The 22,068-nt window shown below is 37.5% G+C and overlaps 1 protein-coding gene across 4 annotated transcripts in view; it reads right to left on the bottom strand.

Annotated features, from left to right (window-relative positions):
* Positions 1 to 22,068, bottom strand: part of HEATR5B (HEAT repeat containing 5B) — a 102,335-nt gene that overhangs the window by 44,458 nt on the left and 35,809 nt on the right. For all 4 annotated transcript variants that reach the window (XM_026478912.4, XM_057308953.1, XM_044391174.3 and 1 more), the window contains exons 19-22: positions 13,381 to 13,540; positions 9,466 to 9,655; positions 7,059 to 7,228; positions 128 to 272 (exon numbers count right to left, since the gene is read on the bottom strand). In XM_026478912.4, the coding sequence (XP_026334697.2) occupies positions 128 to 272; positions 7,059 to 7,228; positions 9,466 to 9,655; positions 13,381 to 13,540 (665 nt within the window). The remainder of the gene's footprint in view (positions 1 to 127; positions 273 to 7,058; positions 7,229 to 9,465; positions 9,656 to 13,380; positions 13,541 to 22,068) is intronic.

Below are 22,068 nucleotides of genomic sequence, written 5' to 3'. Positions count from 1 at the left end.
GTTTTATTTAACTTACAAGAATAAGAAGACTGACCGTACTTGAAAGCAAAAATGTTAAAGAATAATACTCATTTGAAATGTTGAAGTATTTAAACAGAAAAGAATATTGACTGATGAAGTAACTTACGAGTACCAGGGTTCTCCTTATCGCCTGCATTTTTTGCTAGGCTCATGGCATATTCACATACTTCAGCTGCTTCCCTTTGTGCAAGCTGCCGGAGACAAGCCACAGCTGCTCGGCGAAGTAGCAAATGGGAACTACATAAGTGAACCTGGAAACCATAACATATTAGACAATTTTCTTTAAAAAACTGCAATCTTATTTGCCTAATGAATATGTACTAACACCTTACTTGCGAAGAGGTTCTTCATTTAACAACATCAGTTGTTAAATATATAGTCGAATAATGGACTTTTGGAAAAATAATACCAATAAAGTATAAAAGGAATATTTTAGTAGCCAAAATAACTGTCCCAAGACCTGGTCGCTAAAGATGATACAATATACTTCCATGAAAATCCAGAAGAATCTCTTGCACATCTTATTTGACACGTGGTCCTACTAAATGTTGTCATCTAAATTTTTTAAGTGCATGGAGATTATATGTAGTCAATGAAAAGTTAGGTGGCAGAGCACAAAGCAAGAATTGAAGGAAAAGAAGGGTATTTATTAAAATAAAAAATAAAATCAAGCAAATATAAACACCTGGAAAGAATTCCAAAATAGGCCCTTTTGGACTAGAACTGTTTTTAATCTCAAAAGTTCCTGAAAAAATCAATGTAGTACACTTTAATACAGGAAGTAAAGTAAAGACACAGCACAACATAATGATTAAGAGCTCAGGCTCTGGTTGCTGGACTGGATTTGATTCTTGCTTGTCCCTGACTCCTCTGTGACCTTAGACAAGTTACTTAACCTCTCTGTGCCTTATTTGCCCATATGCAAAATGTGGAGAGTAATTCTTTGCAGGAATCTAGTGAAAATAAAGTAAGTTAATACAAGTATTTTTCTTAGAACAGTGACAGAGACATGGTACTTGCTCAGTATATATTAGCTATTATCATTATTACTATAAATCTGACTCATCAAGAAAATATTAAATTATGTTCCAGGTACTTGGTTTTTAAGCAAGGAGTAAGTAATGTATTTAGAAAAAAAATCTCATCCAGAAATAGTGGAGGGGGGAATAATTATATGGAATACACCACCTCTTCACAACGCTAGATAGTATATTTTTATGCTACCAATATACCATTTGTAATTCAAGATATATTTGCATAAAATACATAGCCCATGAAATTTATACCAAGTATTAAATATATATATAACTGAGGGGAGAAAACCTGATGCTTTTTTTTTCAATAAAATGTTTTATTCACTTCATTTCCTTTAATGAAGACATTTTGGAACATTCAAATATCCTATAATTAGAAATCTTAAGCATGGTCATATGAGATGGGAAGAACAAGTCAGTCGCTCAGAGTTTCTGCCTTTTTATGCATACGATGAGGACAATACCTGCTCTATCTTATATAATTGTGTTAAGAATCAAATGACCAAATATATATAAAGCAAACACCATAAAAATTTAATTTAGTTGCAACTAAACAGCTTTGTAGCTAAGAGGGGTGCCTGACTGGCTCAGTCAGCAGAGGATGGAACTTTTTTTTTTTTTTTTTAAGATTTTATTTATTTATTTGACAGAGATAGGAACAGCCAGCGAGAGAGGGAACACAAGCAGGGGGACTGGGAGAAGAAGCAGGCTCATAGTGGAGGAGTCTGATGTGGGGCTCGATCCCACAATGCCGGGATCACGCCCTGAGCCGAAGGCAGACACTTAACCACTGTGCCACCCAGGCGCCCCAGAGCATGGAACTCTTGATCTTGGGGTTGTAAGTTCAAGCCCCACGTTGGGCATAGAGTTTACTTAAAAAAAGCTTTTTTTTAAATCTAAAAAAAACAAAAAAAGAACCGTAGCTGAGAAAATACACTCAACAAATATTGACTGGCAGAGCCAAAGAGGAAAAAAAAAACTTTGTTAACCAAGTCTTTTAAAAAACTCCATTTTAATGATTCTGAGGCATATTTTTTATTCCATTTTAACATCCCTAATATTAGAGATGCAAATTACAATTGATGGTGTCTTACAGTCACTATAAACCTATATAAAGGTAAAGACATATTTGTCTGAAAACTTTCCCTTGACACTTTTTCATAAAAGCCACAAAATAAAGAATAAAACATATTAAATTTGATAAAAATATGTGGCTTCCTCATGGCCCTTGCTATGGAGAAATCACAGTCAATAGTGACATCCATCATTATAGTTTCGTTTAGCCTGTTCTTGAACTTCATATAAATGGAACCATGTAGTGTGCTCTCTTCTGTGTCTGGCCTCTTCTCAGCAACTTGTCTGTGAGAGTCACCCACATGATTACATTTCACAGTTCATTTTCACTGCTGTGTAGTGTTCTGCTGAATCATGATATCACCCGAGGTCATTTCTGTGTTTTGGCTATTATGAATAACCCAGCAGTGAACATTCCTACACATGTGTTTTGACACACATGCGCATGTATTTCTGTCAGGTGTTTGTTTAGGAGTGAAGTTTCTGCATCGAGGCATATGCATATATTCAACTATTTTAGATTATGCCGAATTGTCCTCCAAAGAAGAGTCTTTGTTTCTTAGAGTCCACAAACCTCAGTAACATTGTGTTGCTTGCTCCTACAGCAGACCTCCACCTTCCTATAAAAATGCCTGTTACTTTACACTGTCTGTCACCTTGCTGTGCCCACCACATATGCATCCCGGACAACCAGACCCCCCTGCTCTGACAGTGATGACCTGGGCATTCAGCTCAAGTCTTTCACTGACATATCCTACAATTATCCCACATGACATAAGTACCTATGTGTGGAATAATTCTGTCAGGACAGCAGAACTTGTAACTGTGCTCACATGGTATAAAAAGCAGTTGCTGGGGCGCCTGGGTGGCTCAGTCGGTTGTGTTTGACTCTTGATTTCGGCTCAGGTCATGATCTCAGGGTCAATGGGCGTGGAGCCTGCTTAAGAGTCTCTCTCTCTCCCTCTGCCCCTCCCCCACCCCACTCATACATAGGCACATGCACACACACACCTCTTTCTCTCTCTCTCTCAAAAAAAAAAAAAAAAAAGAAAGCAGCAGTTGCTTGCCAAGAGGGAAATAACAATAATTCAGAGTAGTGGTTTTTCTTTCAAAGACATATTTTGAATAGTTTTAACATCATACAAATTTTAATACTTTTTATATCATTTAAAGATTACTGTGGTGAAACTCACCTCTCAATACATTTGCTGAAAAAAAAAATCACATTTCATTTGTGTTAGGTATTACATGTGGTATCACATAACATTGCCATTCCCGATGGCAATGACTGAGCAGAAATGAACACAAAATTTATAAGAATCTGAACTGATTCACTAATTTGGATGAACCCATGTGTGGACTATTTTTCAGTGTCAAAAGATCCAATAACAGAGACTGCACCGGGGCTTTCGGCAATGTGGAAACAAGACAACCCCTTGAACGGCCCCCTTTCTCATCTCTAACCTGCCACGCCATCTCCTTCCAACCAGCTACCTATAATCTCACTACTTAGCCTTTTCAAGAGGGTTCCGAAAAGGGCTCCAAACGCCTTGTAAAAAAATTCTTGATGTTCTGCTAAGGAAATCAGTTTTGAGGCATTATCTCGTGTTAATACACAGGAAGCTCATTGCGTAGCCTATGGTTTATTGATAACCTCCACTGAGATAAGGAAATTCACATTATTACTTTACCAGATCCTCTTAAATGTGTTCCATCTCATAAGGTCAACCTCCATAGTATAATTATACTTAAGGAGAAAAAAAATGGAGAGAGGAACCAGACAACCTAAAGAGTGTGTGTCTGTGTTTTCATCACGTTGTCAGTTACCTAAGCTGTTTCACGTAACAGCTTGCTCATGTAGAGCCACCTTGCTCAAGAGATGTCATCAGTGCCCTCAGAAGTTAGGTATTAGACCATGGTTTTTGGCAGGATGCTACATATCTTGTTACAGAATGCAATCAGGTATAAACTACTCATCAACTATTTTCTTTGTGGATGTTTCTTGTACACATTTCATGTGCATCTGGTTTCTGCCCTGCAGCACACTCAGATTCTTTGATGGCGTAGGACTGGTTCAGTTCCCCCTGGTCTATGGTGAAACAAGAGAAAATCTTGTTGCATAAGTTAAATATACCACATCAGATCTAACATCTAATATGTTGGCTTTTCAGTGCCTTCACCTCATTCTGAATAACCTTCTCCTCCCTTTATGTGAGCAATACCCTCCCCTGGTTATATCTACAGTGCCTTTCTTTCTCCCTATATACCAGCCTCCTGCTGTCTTTTCCTTCCTCCTTTATCCAAATTGAGACCTCATAATGCATTATTACTTTAGTACTGTCTTGTTAGCATCCTTACTTCTTTCATCCTGCTGTCATTTAATTGAATCTGCTTGGCCAAAGTCCAACTATGAATGTATCAAAGTATTTGGCTGCTCAATGATTGGTTAGAGGGGCTGCAGAAAAATGTTACAAGGTGAACTGCTACCATCATGAATTATACAATGGAGCCAAAAAAGGGTCACTACCCTCTGAACCCTCAGTACTACCACAGAATCTTCTATTTCTCCAGTTAGTTCAATCTTCTACATTCCACTCTTCTCAAACTCCTGGCACTCTTCTTTGCTCCCTCACTCATAAAACCTATCTTCCCTTACACTTTTAAAAAAAAATTTTTTTAAAAGATTTTATTTGACGGAGAGACAGACAGCCAGCGAGAGAGGGAACACAAGCAGAGGAGTGGGAGAGGAAGAAGCAGGTTCCCAGCGGAGCAGGGAGCCTGATGCAGGGCTCGATCCCAGGACTCTGGGATCACACCCTGAGCCGAAGCCAGACGCTTAACGACTGAGCCACCCAGGTGCCCCTATCTTCCCTTACGCTTGATTAAGAAAGTAAAAGTCATTAGATGATAGCTCCCCCAACTTCCAGCCACCAAATGCAAAAACCCACCTCTATCTACACTCATCCTCTCCTCTTTGCTTCATGTTGCACTGAGAGAGACATTCTTACTTGGGTCCTGGAAACCTTGGACGATTATCCACTCTCTGCCCCACACCTTAGACTCTCCCATCCTACTGGTTCCATCTTCTCAGCATTTAAACCTTCACTTCTCACTACTGCAGGAGAAAAAGTCTTGCTTGACTCTATCACCCCTTTGACCTACAGCCCTCACTCCTCTCCTATAAAGTCAACTTCAGAATGAAGTTTCTATTCATAGCCCAATGTATTTGGGTTTCCATTTGTAACAACTTGGCTAGATGAATTCTTGCTCAAGACATCATGTGACAAAAGTCAAAGGACACATTATAGCTCTCATCTTGATCTCTCAACAATATGTGATATAGCTGACCACTCCTCTCCTCCACTTGGCTTCTGTGAACACTACAAACTCTATTTTCCCTTTAATCTCTCAGATTGCTTCATATTTTTCCTGATTCTTTTTCTTTTCCTAAATTTTATATGCTGGATTCCTCATTCAGCATTCTCTCCCTGGTGATCTTAACTACTCCTGTCTTTATCTCCCATCTAAATTCTTACACCTCCCAAATTTACGTTTCCAACCAAATTTCTCTTTTCTGAGCTCCAGACCATGAAACTAACTAATTATCTAAAACTGAATTAATGATAGCCACTCTTTCCAACCTCCTCCTACTTCAGTATTATCAATCCCAGGAAATTACATTACTATATTCAAGTCAGAACATGGATTACATCCTTCTCTCTTTTCCTTATGGCCAATCAATCAACAGATTTTACTGAGTCTTCCTTTAAAAAAAAAAAGATTTTATTTATTTGAGAGAGAGAGAAAGCAAGAGACAGAGCACGAGTGGAAGGGGAGGAGCAGAGGGAGAGGGAGAAGCAGACTCCTCGCTGAGCAAGGAGCCCGGCATGGGACTCAATCCCAGGACCCTGGGATCATGACCTGACCCGAAGGCAGACGCTTAACTGACTGAGCCACCCAGGTGCCCCCCACTGATCCTTCCTCTTAAATATCACTCAGTTTCATTTAATTTTTCCCTATTCTCATTGCTGCCAATATAGAGCAAGCCATTACCATCTCCCTCTTAGACCACCATAATTCTCAAAGTCATAAAGTCCAAAGTTTTAATACACCTAGAAAGTCTGCATGATCTCTCACCTCGCTAAATGTCCAGCTTCATTCCGTGCCCAGGCCCCACCCACCCCTTCTCTCTCAGCCTTAACCACACCGACTAAACAGTTTCTCAAATATGTTACACTCCTTCCCACTTTTGGGTCTTTCACATATTTTTCTGTCTGCCTAAAAATAAATGCTGTCTATTGCAACATCATGCTTTCGTCCGAACTAACTCTTATTTATCCTGCAGATCACACCTTCAATATCATTTTTTCAGGTAAATCTTTTCTAAATGCCTGGATTCTGAGGCTCCCGTGTTATGTGTTTTCCTATAGCCTCTTCTAGCACTTATTTTATTTGTAAATAATTATTATTGACCTTGTTCCCTTGTAAACTATAAATTTCAGTATGGCAGAAGCTTCATCTTGTCTCACCTACAAATGAATTCCCAGGATTTTTGCATGGTATGTGCCATGTAGCCAGCTCTCAATAAGTACTTATTAAAATAGTGAACAAATTAATGACTATGATGATAGCAACAGACCCTCAGAAGTTATCAATCAAATTTCAGGACATAAAATTCTGAAAGGGAAAGACTAAAAATATGATGCATTCTTCAGCCAAGAAATAAACAGTTCATCAAAATATTTCTTAAAAAGTAAAAAAGGAAACCAGTAAATAAAATGAACAGTCGTAAAATGACTATTGAAGGTGAAACTCTAGAATGTACAATCCAGAAAACTTACATTTTTTGTTTTGATCTAGTTTAATCTTTTGGGAAACAAATTTGGGGCTCCCTACAGAAATCAATGAATGAAGCAGCTTTATACTTACACACAGGCTAGGAACAAGACTAGAGAGATTGACATGTCGTGGTGCAAACATGTGAAGCTGCTGAAGGCAAGATATGGCAGCTGCCTGAACCAGAGAATCTGAATGGTCCTGGGTTATTGCACAACCCACCAAACAAGAAGAACGAATGGTGGAAATTGTTGCTCCATTCCCTGGTAGCAAAATAAAAGAAAATGCAAAATGCTATTATTAGTATTACCAAAAATATTCCTAGAAAACAATTATCTTCTAAATGTCCCCTCCCTCTGATCACTCTTCAGATTGTTTTGAAGACAAAAAGTCTGCAAAGTCCATAGAAATGACTTCAAAATATAACTGTATATGGATGACAATAATATATCTCTCCTAGATTTCACTAGGTTTATATAAATTCCCTAGGAAACTATATTGTCTTCTAAACCCATCACTGTTTTACTTGAAAGAGCCAGAAGACTCTTCATTCTCTGTTTAACCAATACTATCACTATATTATTTAATAACTTCAAATCCTATTTTCCTAAGATTAATGAAAACTTATACACAGTCAGGAAAAATAATAGTAGTATTATATACTGTGTAAAAACATCTTAATTGCCTACTATAAGTGATTTAAATTTTTTGCCAATGAAAAAAAATAATTTTATACACATATAATGCCAAACAAGGAAATCAGTCATATAGAGTCATATTCTAGTTTGAAATACATATTGCCTCATCATCACTGCATCAGAAAGCACTTGGTAAACACCTATGTTTAATCAGGCCCATATTTATCCTGTCCATATCCTTATGATAACACTGGAAGAAAAAATTCCCAACTTTCTCAAAGAGGACACTGAGGGCAGGAAAAAGTCATGTCTAAATCACGTATTTTCCAATTCCTAGCATTCTTCATTAAGATCTTTTCATTTTGGGCTTCTTTCTTTTTTAAAGTATCTGTCCAGATGGAGACAACACAGCATAGTGGTTAAGAATGCACGCCAAGGAGGGGCGCCTGGGTGGCTCAGTCGTTAAGCGTCTGCCTTCGGCTCAGGGTGTGATCTCAGAGTCCTGGGACCCAGCCCCACATCAGGCTCCTCCACTGGGAGCCTGCTTCTTCCTCTCCCACTCCCCCTGCCTGTGTTCCCTCTCTCGCTGGCTGTCTCTGTCTCTGTCAAATAAATAAATAAAATCTTAAAAAAAAAAAAAAAAGAATGCAGGCCAAGGAAGCTGATCTGGGCTTCACCTCTGGCTCCAACCACTCCCTAGCTACACAAAACCATGGAAAAGCTCTTAACCTCTCCCAGCCTCAGAGTTTCATCTGTAAAATGGAGAGATGCACCTATCTCAGGGTGCTGTTAGAATTAAATTAGACAATGTGTATAAAAATCTGAAAGCATTTACTAAATGATAGGGAAAAAAGGGAAAACTCTGAAAATGGATGATACAGTCAGGATAAATTCACAGCTATTTTCTGCCTTCTGTGTTTCATTCAACAAAAATTATGTCAGTGGAATTGTGTGGTTAGAATATGGGCCTCAGGCTCATAAATCTGCCACTCAGTTAAGTAACTTTAGGCAAGTTACTTATCTTCTCTGAGCTTGGTTCCTCATAGAAAAATCACATATTATCTCCTTTATGGGAGTGGGTTTTCAAACTATGTTCCTGATCTTTAAAGTTCAAAAAAACAGTGAAGCAGAAGTCCATGAAGACAAGCGGATGATACTCCAGGACAAAGGAGCTCCACTTTCATCTTTGCGTTCATGGCACTCCAAGTAAAATTTAATTTAGAAAGACTTTCTCTGGGGGCACCTGGGTGGCTCACTTGGTTAAGTCTCCAACTCCTGATTTCGGCTCAGGTCATGATCTCAGGATCATGAGATTGAGCCCTGTGTTGAGTGTGGAGTCTGCTTAAGATTCTCTCTCTCCCTCCCCCAGCTCATATGCGCTAAGAAAAAAAAAAAAGAAAAGAAAAGAAGAAAAAAAAGGCTTTCTCTGCTCAAAACTTTAAGTAACAGTCAGTCATAGGTATGTTATAGGGATTAATTAAAATAGCATATATAAAAAGCAGAGTTGAGGGGCATCTGGGTAGCTCAGTCAGTCCAGCACTTGTCTTTAGCTCAGGTCATAATCCCAGGGCCCTGGGATTGAGCCCCAAGTCGAGCTGGGCTCCCTGCTCAGAAGGGACTCTGCCTCTCCCTCTGCCTGCCCCTCCCCCTGCTTGTGCTCTCTCACACGCTCTCAAATAAATAAATAAATAAATAAATCTTAAAAAAAAAAAGCAGAGTTGTAGGCCTTTGGTAAATAAGAAGCCTTCAGTACACAGTAATTATTATTATTACAAGTATTCATTAAGCAACATGATAGTGACATTCAGGAAACTGAAAGATAGCAATGTCTAGTTCCTTTAATTTAAGATGAATTTACTCACCTTGTAGCTCAGGGCCAACAGTAGTTATTATGGCACCCAGGCATCTACCCAAACATTGATGAACTTCTGTATGCGAAGGGGGAACTGTTAACAGCAAGGTAAGAACTAGAGATAATGTTGGTTCCACATATCCACGATACATTGGGCCACTAGAATCCACTATAAGAGCAAGTGAATGAAGAGACCATGTCTGGAATGAAATATAATTTTATTTAATTGTAAGGAATAATTCGAGTATACTGAATTGATTTTTTAACTTAAATGTAAATAAATACTAACATCTTACTTTTTAATCAATGATCTAAAAATACCTTAACCAAAGCGACTGATGTACAAATGTTACGTTTAAGTTTCTCTGCAGCATGGCTTCGAGTGTCAAATTAAATTTCAATGATGAATTCATTTTCTTCTATTATAATGTACATCTATTTCATACATTCAAAAGACCATGACTTATGTAATAAACATTTGATTTAGTGAATGCTTATGGTCATCAAATATATTTTTATTGCCTGTATTGTGGAGTTTTGCTAAATAATGAGCCTGAAATAGAACAATGACCATGACAATGTTCTGTACTCAGATACATTTCTATAGCAATGATATTCACATATCACCTCTTCAAGGGGATTGAACCATTTCAAGCCCCTATTTATGCCTACTAAGCACAAAGTAATCTTACTGGCCAATAGTATTTACAAAACTAACCCCAGAGCCGCATACTGTCATCAGCACAGGCCTGAGAAAATTAAAAGTCCTTTAAACTGCCTACATCCATCTGTAGAAGAACTTACCTTTTATTTCTGCTGGCAGCTCTAAAGGAGAGTTATACTAATGGTCTGAGGACAGAGGGATCTCAACTTGCCAACAGAGGAGAAAAAAAAAATCCACACCTCAACTTCTACTACCTGTCAATCTACTGTAATCCTAGAGAACTCAGCAACCTGACTTGGACAGATATGTACAGACACCACATTTACTGGCAAGAGCTAGCAAAAAATAATAGGGATACAGCAACTTGAGGGAGGAAGACTAGAGCAAACATTCTGGAGAAAATGATTAAATGTAAGAAACAGAGGTGCCTGGCTGGCTCGATCAGTAGAGCATGTAACACTTAATTTCAGGGTTGTGAGTTCAAGCCCCATTTTGGGCATAGAGATTACTTTAAAAAATATATAATAAAAAATAAATGTAAGAAACAAAAGGCACTTTAATAAAACTATAATAAGGATTTTTAGGCCATATAATTAAAGCACAAAGGAGATTCTAGAAGTGTTTTTTAAAAAACTCAGGATTTATATTAAAGATGCAATGGAAAACTGGAAAAAAATTGCTATTGTTAAAAAGCAAAATCATTATCTTGAGGATCAAATGGAAGATTATCTTGTAACACTGAGTGAAAATACCAAAAAATAAAAAATAATGAGAAAAAAAGACAAGATCTAATATATGAATAATACTAGTTCCAAAAAGAGAAAAAGATAAACTTATATAGAATTTGATGAACTTCACAGGCAGGAAAATTCTTACACACTACCAAACAAAAATATAAGGTTACAGACATACATACATATTTCAGATAAGCTTCTTAGCAAAAGCAATGAAAAGATAGGGAATAAAGATTGCTGTGATGTCTGTAAGTACCTATTAATTCAGAAGTTTCTCATATAAGCCATTGACTTTTGGAAGTGTGAAATGCATGCATAGTATAAAGGAAAATGAACTCATCACTAAAGTCTCATTTCTGGATACTCAAAGCCACACTGCAGAGAAACTTTAAACACAATACTTATACACCAGTTGCTTTGATTATTGGCTTATATATTTCCTTTTATTTCCTAATAAACATAAACGAAGGTTTTTAGAGATAAATGATTAAAATTCAAGATATTAATATTTACTGAAATTTAATATTAAAAAAAAGACTACCATTAGCCTCTCATGCGCAACACCAGAACACAGAAAATCCTGAAACATTTACGAATAAGGAAAGAAAAGGACTGTGTGCCAGGCATAGTATACTCAACTAAAATATCATTCAAATGTGAAGGCAAAATAAAGCCATGTTTTAGATATGCAAGGATTCAAAAAGCATACCATTCAAGCTAATGATTGTTAGAGGAATTTTTCCTATCAAATAAAAATGTAAAAAAGAACAAAAACCTCAAGGCAGGAGTTGAGGATACAAAGAAGAAAATATTATTGGAAAATAAATCTCTAGTAATTATAGTTAAATAGAAGTAGCCAGTAATAGAACTGTAAAGTATAATCTTTGAGTCAGGATTCTTAAAACAAGACACATTAGGGAAAACTTAAGAAAATCTACTATACTCTTCGTGTGCAGATATATGGTAGTGCTGAGGGAATGTAACTGATACAAATTATAGTAAAATGTCCTGTGCAGAGTACAGAGTGCAGAGTGGTCAGAGGAGTGCGATTTTAAGAAATTAAAAGCAAGAGAAGGCTGAGAAGAAGATGAAGACAAAAGAAAGCAAACTACCACCCTGCTTTTTGACATAAAAGAAGAAAGCAGAAGGGTGCATGGGTGGCTCAGTCAGTTAAATGTCCGTCTCTTGATTTCATGACTCAGGGTTGTGAGATCAAGCCCCATGTTGGGCTCTGCACTGAGTGTGAGGCCCGCTTAAGAGTCTCCCTCCCTCTCCCTCTGCCATTACCCTGCCCCTGCTTGCATGCTATCTCTGAGGGAAAAAAAAAAAAAAGTAAATTAAATTTAAAAAATAAAATAAAATAAAGCAACAACTTTTTAGGTATAATTTTCTTCTAGTCTGCTGTCAAAACAGAATTTTTAAAAAAGCAGTGTAGCACCTATTAAGGGATAAGCTTCTTTGATTTTTGTTTCTAACCCTTTTGGGAATTTTGGGCTTTACACAGCTGGAAGCTTTTACCAAAAAGTCAAAGGCAAACTAAGCCTGTAGACTAGAAGCCACTGGTGGATTTATTGTCTCTTATCTAATTGTGAAGGAACTAATTTATTAATAAACTAAAGGTAGGCCCTAATGCCAAATGAATTTGTCTCTTTTCCCAACTTGCAGTCCCAATACGAAGTTGGTAAGTTGAATGCTACTGGATTCATATACTCTTAATCTTTTCAGGTGCATCAGTGTGAAGTGGCAAATCAAAAGTGTAGTATATTTTCACACAAGTGAACCTCCTGCCTTTCATTGTGGTTATATTTCTTTGTATATAAAATGTTTAAGGAGAAACAAACAAACAAAAAATTCCAGGAGGATACTTGACGATTCATCCAAAAACCCTGGACCTGGGTTGGTGTATGAATGGAAAGAGAGAGAGAATGGTTCTTAAAAGAAACTTGATCAGGGGCGCCTGGGTGGCACAGTGGTTAAGCATCTGCCTTCAGCTCAGGGCGTGATCCCGGCGTTCTGGGATCGAGTCCCACATCAGGCTCCTCCGCTATGAGCCTGTTTCTTCCTCTCCCACTCCCCCTGCTTGTGATCCCTCTCTCGCTGGCTGTCTCTATCTCTGTCGAATAAATAAATAAAATCTTTAAAAAAATAAAAATAAAAAAAATAAAAATAAATTAAAAAAAAAAAAGAAACTTGATCAGTTTAGCAAATGTAAGGAAATGCAAAAAAAAAAAAAAAAGAGAGAGAGAGAGAAAACAAGCACAAAAGACAGTACGTAATAAAAAGAAATTATGTTTCAAGAAATATATATGAATGGGTTAAATTCCCGGAATAAGACAGATTTAAGATTAGGTTAAAATATAAAATCCTGTTCTACACTTTTACAAGTAAGACTCATAAAATCAAATGACAGAGAAAGACTCTAATACATTTTTTTAAACAAATTATCAGAATCATTACTACTTTACAATAACTGATAGCCCTAAATATATTATTTAAAAATTTCATGATAAAAAAATCAACATTCTACCTGAACTTCAGAGGATGTTCCATCTTGTGCTAGAGCCAATAAAATGCTGACACTGGTTTTCAGATGTTGTCCCGAGCCAATACCCCCAACATAACGATGCAAGCAACCCAGAGCCAATGAATGCCCAGTTCTGGATACAACATCGCGGGCTGATTTCAACCTGAAAAACAGTTACGCTTCGGGAATTGGTTTTTCTTTTTCCCTATGGCAATAACAAGCTTATGAGTCACACCATATAAGGGATTTGTTCCAGAAATCAGAAAAGACTACAGTTATGATTACTTCTTTCTCCACTCCTTACCAAGAGTTAGAGAAAACTGGAAAGAAAAATCACAACTTCTCAGTTTTAAACATTATTCCTTGAAAAGTCAAGAATCATTTGAAAAATATTTTTATTACTGGTGTTTTAAATAAAAGAATTGCTTTTATAACTGGTTTTAAAAATATAAAAAAGAGTGTATCTCTAGTCACAGAATTAAAGAAAATGTTAATTTTCACTTAAGAAATTTTCTATAATTATTATTTGAACCTCTTTTAAAATACATTAGTCTTTTTCTCTGTGAAATATAGCTAATGAATTAAAAAATATAAAAAGGAGATATTGTATATTACTTTTTTAAAATAGGCTTTATTGAGATATATTTATATACAATAAAATTCACCAATTTTAATTCTTTTCAAGTATGCATAGAACATTTACCAAGACAGACAATTAATTCCAATATATGGAAATAAAACATATCAGAATTTATGGGATGCAGCTAAAGTGTGTTTTAAGGTGAATTTGTAGCATTAAAATTCTTATATTAGGAAAGAAGAAAAGTTTTAAATCAATTACCTAAACTCCTACCTTCAGAACCTAGAAAGAGAAAAGCAAACTGAACCAAAAGTAAGCATAATGAAGCAAGTTATAAAGGTAAAGCAGAAATCAGTGGAAGAGAAAACAGAATAATGGAGAAACTCAATGAAACCAAAAGCTGGTATTTTGAAAAGAACCATAACACTGATAAACCCTTCAACTGCCTAAGAAAAGAAGGAGAGACAGAAAGACAGAATGTATATTCTGCTGCTGTTGGGTAAAGTATTCATTCTATAAATGTCAATTAGGCCAAGTTAGGTGATTGTATTGGTAAAAATCTATATTTTTATTGGAAGCATCTGTTCTATCAATTACTGAGAAAGGAATGCTGAATCTCCAACTGTAATTATGGACTTTCACTTCTATTAGGTTTTGTTCCATGCATTTTATTTTATTTTTTTAGAGATTTTATTTATTTGAGAGAAAGAATGAGAGAGAATGAGCTGGCAGGGAGAGGCAGAGGGAGAGGGAGAAGCAGGTTTCCCACTGAGCAGGGAGTCTGACGCAGGACTCAATTCCAGGACCATGGGATCAAGCCCTGAGCTGAAGGCAGACACTTAACCGACTAAGCCACCCTGGTGCTCCTTGTTCCATGCATTTTAAAACTATCATAAGATACATAAACATAGAGAATTGCTATGTATTCTTGGGGAATACATCCTTTTATCATTATGGAATCACTCACTTATTCTTATAATAATTTTTGTTACAAAATCTACTTTTTCTGATAATAACAGAGCCACTTCAGCTTCCTTTGGATTAGTGTTTTTATGGTATATTGTTCCTATCCTTTTACTTTTAATCTCTCTCTGTCTTTTAGTTAAAGGGGTTTCTTGTAGACAGCATACAGTTAGATCTTGGGTTTTTTGTTTTTTGTTTTTTTTTAGATTTTATTTTTTATTTATTTGAGAGACAGAGAGCAAGACAGCATGAGTCGGGCCAGGGGGAAGAAGAGGGGCAGAGGAAGAGGGAGAAGCAAATTCCCCACTAAGCAGTGAGCCTGACATGGGGCTTAATCTCAGGACCCTGAGATCATGACCTGAGCTGAAATCAAGAGTTCGACACTCAGGGGCGCCTTGGTGGCTCAGTCATTAAGCGTCTGCCTTCGGCTCAGGGCATGATCCCAGGGTCCTGGGATTGAGCCCCACATCAGGCTCCTCCGCTGGGAGCCTGCTTCTTCCTCTCCCACTCCCCCTGCTTGTGTTCCCTCTCTCGCTGGCTGTCTCTCTGTCAAATAAATAAATAAATAAATAAAAATCTTAAAAAAAAAAAAAAAGAGTTGGACACTTAACTGACTGAGCCACCCAGGAGCCCCTAGATCTTGTTTTTATTTTCTTTATTTATTTTAAAGATTTATTTATTTATTTGAGAGAGAGAGAAAGAGAGAGTGAGCAAGAAAGAGCAAAAGCTGGGGAAGAGGCAGAGGGAGAGGCAGGAGCAGACAGACCCCCTGCTGAGCAGAGAGCCCGATGTGGGACTTGATCCCAGGACCCTAGGTTCATGACCTGGGCTGAAGGCAGACACTTCGCCAACTGAGCCACCCAGGCACCTGATCTTGTTTTTATTTAATCTCACAAACCCTAACTTTTACTTGTAATGTTTAGACCATTACATTTAATGCAATTATCAGTATGGTTGGGTTTAAATCTGCCATATTGTTATTCTGTGCTCTATTTGTCACATCAGTTTATTCCCTTTTCCCTCTTTCTGTCTTTTTTTGGATTTAGTATTTTTTATGATTCTATTTTATCTCCACTATTGGTTTATTAGTTACACATTTTTGTTTTTTAGTAGAATCTTGGGAGTTTATAATACACATTTTTAAAAAAGATTTTATTTATTTATTTATTTCAGAGAGAGAGAGAGAGTGAGAGAGAGCACAGAAGGGAGGAGGTGAAGAGGGAGAAGCAGGCTCCCCGCTAAGCAGGGAGCACCACATGGGGCTCGATCCCAGGACCCTGGGATCATGACCTGAGTTGAAAGCAGAGGCTTAACCAACTAAGGCACCCAGGCGCCCCTACAGTATACATTTCTAAGTCATTATGATCTACCTTCAAAGAATATCATATTCTTTCAGAGTATACTACCATCTCCTCTTCCCATTCCCTGTGCTGTCGTCAGGTATTTTACTTCTCTATTAAAATTATTATATTTGCATTAAAGAGTCAATTATCTTTCCAAAGCATTTAAAAAATGAGAATAAAAATAGCTTGCAGACTCCACTGCCCAGAAGCCGCCCATGCCACCCAGCCACGGTCAATGCCGCGGTGTACAACATTGCCATGGTTGGCGAGACCTTGGGCCACATCTCCTTTGAGCTGTTTTGCAGACAAAGTTTCAAGGACAACAGAAAACTTTTCGTGCTCTGAGCACTGAGGAGAAAGGATTTGGTTATACAACATCCTGCTTTCACAGGATTATTCAGGGATTTGTGTGCCAGGGTGGTAATTTCACATGCCTTAATGGCACTGGTGGCAAGTCCATCTAGGGGAGAAATATGATGAAGAGAATTTTATCCTGAAGCATATGGGTCCTGGCATCTTGCCCATGACAAATGCTGGACCCAACACAAATAGTTCCCAGCTTTTTCAGCTGTACTGCCAAGAGTGAGTGGTTGTATGGCAAGGCTGTGGTCTCTGGCAAGTAAAAGAGGGCATGAATATTGTGGAAGCCATAGAGTGCTTTGGGTCCAGGAATGGCAAGACCAGCAAAAAGATAACCATTGCTGACTGTGGACAAATCAATAAATTTGACTTGTGTTTTATCTTAACTACCAGACCGTTACTTCTTTTTTTTTTTTTTAAGATTTTATTTATTTATGTGACAGAGAGACAGCCAGCAAGAGAAGGAACACAGCAGGGGAGTGGGAGAGGGAACACAGCATGGGAGTGGGAGAGGAAGAAGCAGGCTCCCAGCGGAGGAGCCCGATGTGGGACTCGATCCTGAAACACCGGGATCACGCCCTGAGCCGAAGGCAGACGCTTAACGACTGCGCCACCCAGGCACCCCACCAGACCGTTACTTCTGTAGCTCAGGAGAGCACCTACTCACCCCCATCTGTTCAAAAAATCCTATAACTTTGTGCTCTCACTGCAGTTCTATGAGTTTCGTATTTTCCTTATTCCCCTCCAAGTCTAGCTGGATTGCAGAGTTAAGTTTATGATTATGAAATAAAAACTAAACAACAATAAAAAATAAATTTAAAAATGAATAAAAATAACAGGTCACTTTAAAATAGACTTATAAAAGAATAAGTCTATTTATCCACATATCTACCACTTTTGGCACTCCTCACTTCGACATGTCTATCCAAATTTCCATCTAGTATCATCTTTTTTTGTGTGCAAAAAAGCTTCTTTCAACATTTCTTATAGTATACCTTGTAAGCAATGAATTTCCCAACTTTTCACTGTCTGAAAGTCTTTATTAAAACTTCAGTTTTGGGGCGCCTGGGTGGCACAGTGGTTAAGCGTCTGCCTTCGGCTCAGGGTGTGATCCCGGTGTTGTGGGATCGAGCCCCACATCAGGCTCCTCTGCTATGAGCCTGCTTCTTCCTCTCCCACTCCCCCTGCTTGTGTTCCCTCTCTCACTGGCTGTCTCTATCTCTGTCGAATAAATAAAAAAAAAAACAACAAAACTTCAGTTTTGAAAAGCATTTTCACTGGGTATAAAGTTCTAGGTCATTCTACTGTGTTCTGCTTGCATAGTTTATGATCAGAAGCCTGCTAAAACTTTTGTTGTTGTTGTTCCTCTGCATGATGTCTTTTCCCCACTGGCTGCTTTCATGATTTTTTTTTTATCACTGGCTTTAAGGAATTGATTATGATATGCTTTTCTTTTGTCTTTCTTCCATCTGGCGTTTGTTGAACTTATTGGATATGTAAATCTATAGTTGTCATCAAAATTGCAAATTTGTGTCTATTGTTTCTTGAAATAATTTTTGACTACCCTCATTTCTAAGATTTCAATTATATGAATGTAAGCCTGACATTGTTCTAGAAATCACTGAGACTCATGTTCATTTTTTTTCCCAGTCTTTTTCTGTGCTTCATCTGGAATAGTTTCTATTTCCATGTCTTCAATATCACTTTTTTTCCTACTGTAATGTCCAATCTTCTGTTAATCCCAACCAATGTATTTTTTTCGTTTGAGATATTCTACATTTCTAGAAGTTTCCCCTGAGTTGTTTTATGAATTTCATTTTTTTATCACACTTGGTTTTTCTTATACTTCCTTAAAAATATGGAGCATATTTATAATAACTTTCAGTATTCTTCATTGCTAATTCTATCAACTCTTCCAATTCTGGGCCTATTTCCAATGACTGATACATTCTCCTAGTAAGAGATCTTATTTTCCTGCTTCGTTATACATCTGATTAGTTTGGATTGGATAGTGGGTACTATACATTTTATGATATTAGGGGCTACATTAGTTGTGTTTCTTTAAATACTATTGGGCTTTGTTCTGGAATGTACTTATTAATTAGAATCAGTTTGATCCTTTCAAGGCTTGATTTTAAGTTGTTTTAGAGTGGGTCAATATTGCTTTCACTACTAAGGCAGTATCCCCGTGAAGACTCCATCTTAGGAGGTCTTTCCAATCTTAACAGTAGGAACTCTTCTCAATCCTGTGTGAGCCCTGGGTATTGTTTCATATTCTGTCCACCTATTCCCCTATTCTTTTCTGGGTTTTTTCCTGGTCTTGGGCAGTTTCCTTCTGCACATACCAGCACTCAGCCAAAGACGTGAAATGACTCCTCTGCTCATAGCTCTCTTTCTGTGCAGCTCTCTCCTCTCACACATTCTATTCCACACATTCTAGCTATGTTGACCTCCCAAAACTCAAGTTCTTTCTCCTTAACTCAGTTAGGCTTGGGTTTCCTATCCCTGCATTTCAGCCTGGTAACTCTTTCCAGGCAGAAATCTGGAGCAATTATAGTGTTCCCCTTGTTTGTTTTGATTTCACAGGGATCACTGCTCTATGCTGGCTGTTGTCCAATGTCTGAAAACCATTGTTTCATTTATTTTATCTAGTTTTCTAGTTGTTTAAGACAGCAGCAAAAACCTAGCCCCTGTCCTTCCACCATGACTGGCAGTGCAAGTCCTGTATATATTTTTAATGTTTATTTGAAAGAATAGATTTCATTATTTTATTCATATGTAAGTAGCAATGTAGAGAGTTTGAAACAGAACTAACCTTGGGGGACTGGGATAGACCGGTGATGGGTATTAAGGAGGGCACATATTGCATGGTGCACTGGGTATTATATGCAAATAATGAATCATGGAACACTACATCAAAAGCTAAGGATATACTGTATGGTGACTAATATAACATAATAAAAAATTATTATTAAAAAAAACAGAACCTCTAAACCTCATTTTGGACATTGGGAAAGATCAAATACAAGAATACATGTAACAATACTTTTTCAGCTATAAAATACTATGACTCATAATCATGTACCAACATACTCAGTTACTATTAGAAAACAGGATAAAAAAAAAATCCAACAGGATAAAATACCACTAAGAAGAGAGTACCAAATAACAAAGATGTCTAGAGAGAAAGCTTGGTTGCATTTTCAGAACTGTATTGTAAATCTCAGTAAGCCATCCATGACGGAACTTCTGTTAAACCCATAAAAGTAAAATAAAGCCAAGAGATGAAAATCCAACACCAAGACTCTGGCTGGTCAGTTTGCCTATGGTGAAGAAAGAAAAATTCCAAGTGCTGTCACAAAACAGATACGAAGAAAGGTAGTAATGATGGAAGTAAACTAAGTCTATTCTTGGCAGTATTTCTAACATATTACATCCTTGGATAAGTAACCTCTATCACTCTATGACTCAGTTTCTCCATAGCAGTCATTTTGGGGAATGAAGGAAGTTAGGAATGAATGCAACCTGTGAATTCTAAAGCATTACACAGATTACAAAGCTGCCTTCATTTTGGTGCTTTTCAAAAGGTAACATTTCAGTGAGATAAAAAGCTGGGCCAATTCTCTCAGTGATAATCATCTATTCAATAGAGTGAATAATCTAAGCTACTTTCCCAGGGGTCTCAAAGTGATTTTCAGTTTGAATGGAAACAAATTCAACCAGTAATGATTTTTATTTCCTTCTGAAAGAGGTCTTAAGCAGTTGAAGCAACTCCCCGTTAACGAGAATGGTTTATAGGAATGATTCCTGTCTAAATGCTAAGATGGCATAAGATTTTAGTGTGCAAATATAGTTGATAGATCTGTATGTGTAAGTATTTTTGGATTTTCATAGTCAGATATTAAATCAATAAAAGATACTGTAGATGAAAACATTCTACAGGAGGACACTGAAACTTTTTCAAGCTAATCTAAGATACCACAGATCTCTATTTTTACTTTTATTTATTTTAAAGATTTATTTATTCATTTTAGAGAGAGAGTGCACAACCAGGGGAGGGGCTGAGGGAGAGAGAGAAAAAGACAGAGAGGGGAAACAGACTCCGCACTGAGCAGGGAGCCCAAGTAGGGGCTTGATCTCAAGCCCTTGAGATTATGACCTGAGTTGAAACCAAGAGTTGCAGGCTTAACCGACTAAGCCACCCAGGCGCCCCTATTTATTTATTTTTTAAGTAGTCTCCACGCCCAGTGTAGAGCCCAATGTGGGACCCGAACTCATGACCCTGAGATCAAGACCTCAGCTGAGATCAAGAGTTGGATGCTTAGGGGCGCCTGGGTAGCACAGTCGTTAGGCGGCTGCCTTCGAGTCAGGGCGTGATCCTGGCGTTCCGGGATCGAGTCCCACATCGGGCTCCGCCGCTGGGAGCCTGCTTCTTCCTCTCCCACTCCCCCTGCTTGTGTTCCCTCTCTCGCTGGCTGTCTCTCTGTCACATAAATAAATAAAATCTTAAAAAAAAAAAAAAAGAGTTGGATGCTTAGGAGCGCCTGGGTGGCTCAGTCGTTAAGCGTTTGCCTTCGGCTCAGGGCGTGATCCCGGCGTTCTGGGATTGAGCCCCACATCAGGAATCTCTGCTGGGAGCCTGCTTCTTCCTCTCCCACTCCCCCTGCTTGTGTTCCCTCTCTCGCTGACTGTCTCTCTGTCAAATAAATAAATAAAATCTTAAAAAAAAAAAAAGAGTTGGATGCTTAACCAATTGAGCCACCCAAGTGCCTCAAAGATACCATAGATTTTTAAATGTACCATTACTTTATATGGTAGCATAAAAGAAAGAAAAAAATGTATATTGGCTAATTGAATTTAAATAAAAAAACAAAAAACACTGCCAATTAATTATGATGTTTTGTAGAGAATTTAAAACGAATTCTAATGTCAGATGAACTGTGAAAAATGGGCAACTTAAAATGCATGTAAGAATTAACTTCAAATCATAATCAATTATTTGGAAAAGCTAATGAAAGTAGGCACTTAAAATACTTGCAAACCATTAACCAGACATATATGAATATGAATGAAAGTCTTCGTGTTTCGCCAGAATAAGTAAAAAAATAAATACCCCAACAAGTATTGAAAATACTTGTAAATTAAAACTCCTTGAACTAAAAAACGAAATTACCACTCGGGAGTTTTTCAAACAAATATACTCTTATTTTACCTATTATTGAAGGTAAGATTGGTTGTATATTTAAATACATCTTTAACGAAAGTTGATTTCAGAATCAATGACATACTTGGAAAAACAAGACTAATCTATTGCTAGAAAATGGCAGAAGTCATCCTGCGGAAAAGTAAGTATCTGGGGATATTTTATCTTCTGCTTGCTCGTATTATCCTTGGTGATTCAAACAATACACTGGGGCGTTATCCTATAGCCAGACAAACTGCTGT

This window comes from Ursus arctos, unplaced genomic scaffold (genome assembly GCF_023065955.2).
Source record: "Ursus arctos isolate Adak ecotype North America unplaced genomic scaffold, UrsArc2.0 scaffold_8, whole genome shotgun sequence".
Lineage (NCBI taxonomy): Eukaryota > Metazoa > Chordata > Mammalia > Carnivora > Ursidae > Ursus > Ursus arctos.
Note: the sequence above shows the minus strand (reverse complement) of the source record. Positions and strands in the feature narration are given on the sequence as shown.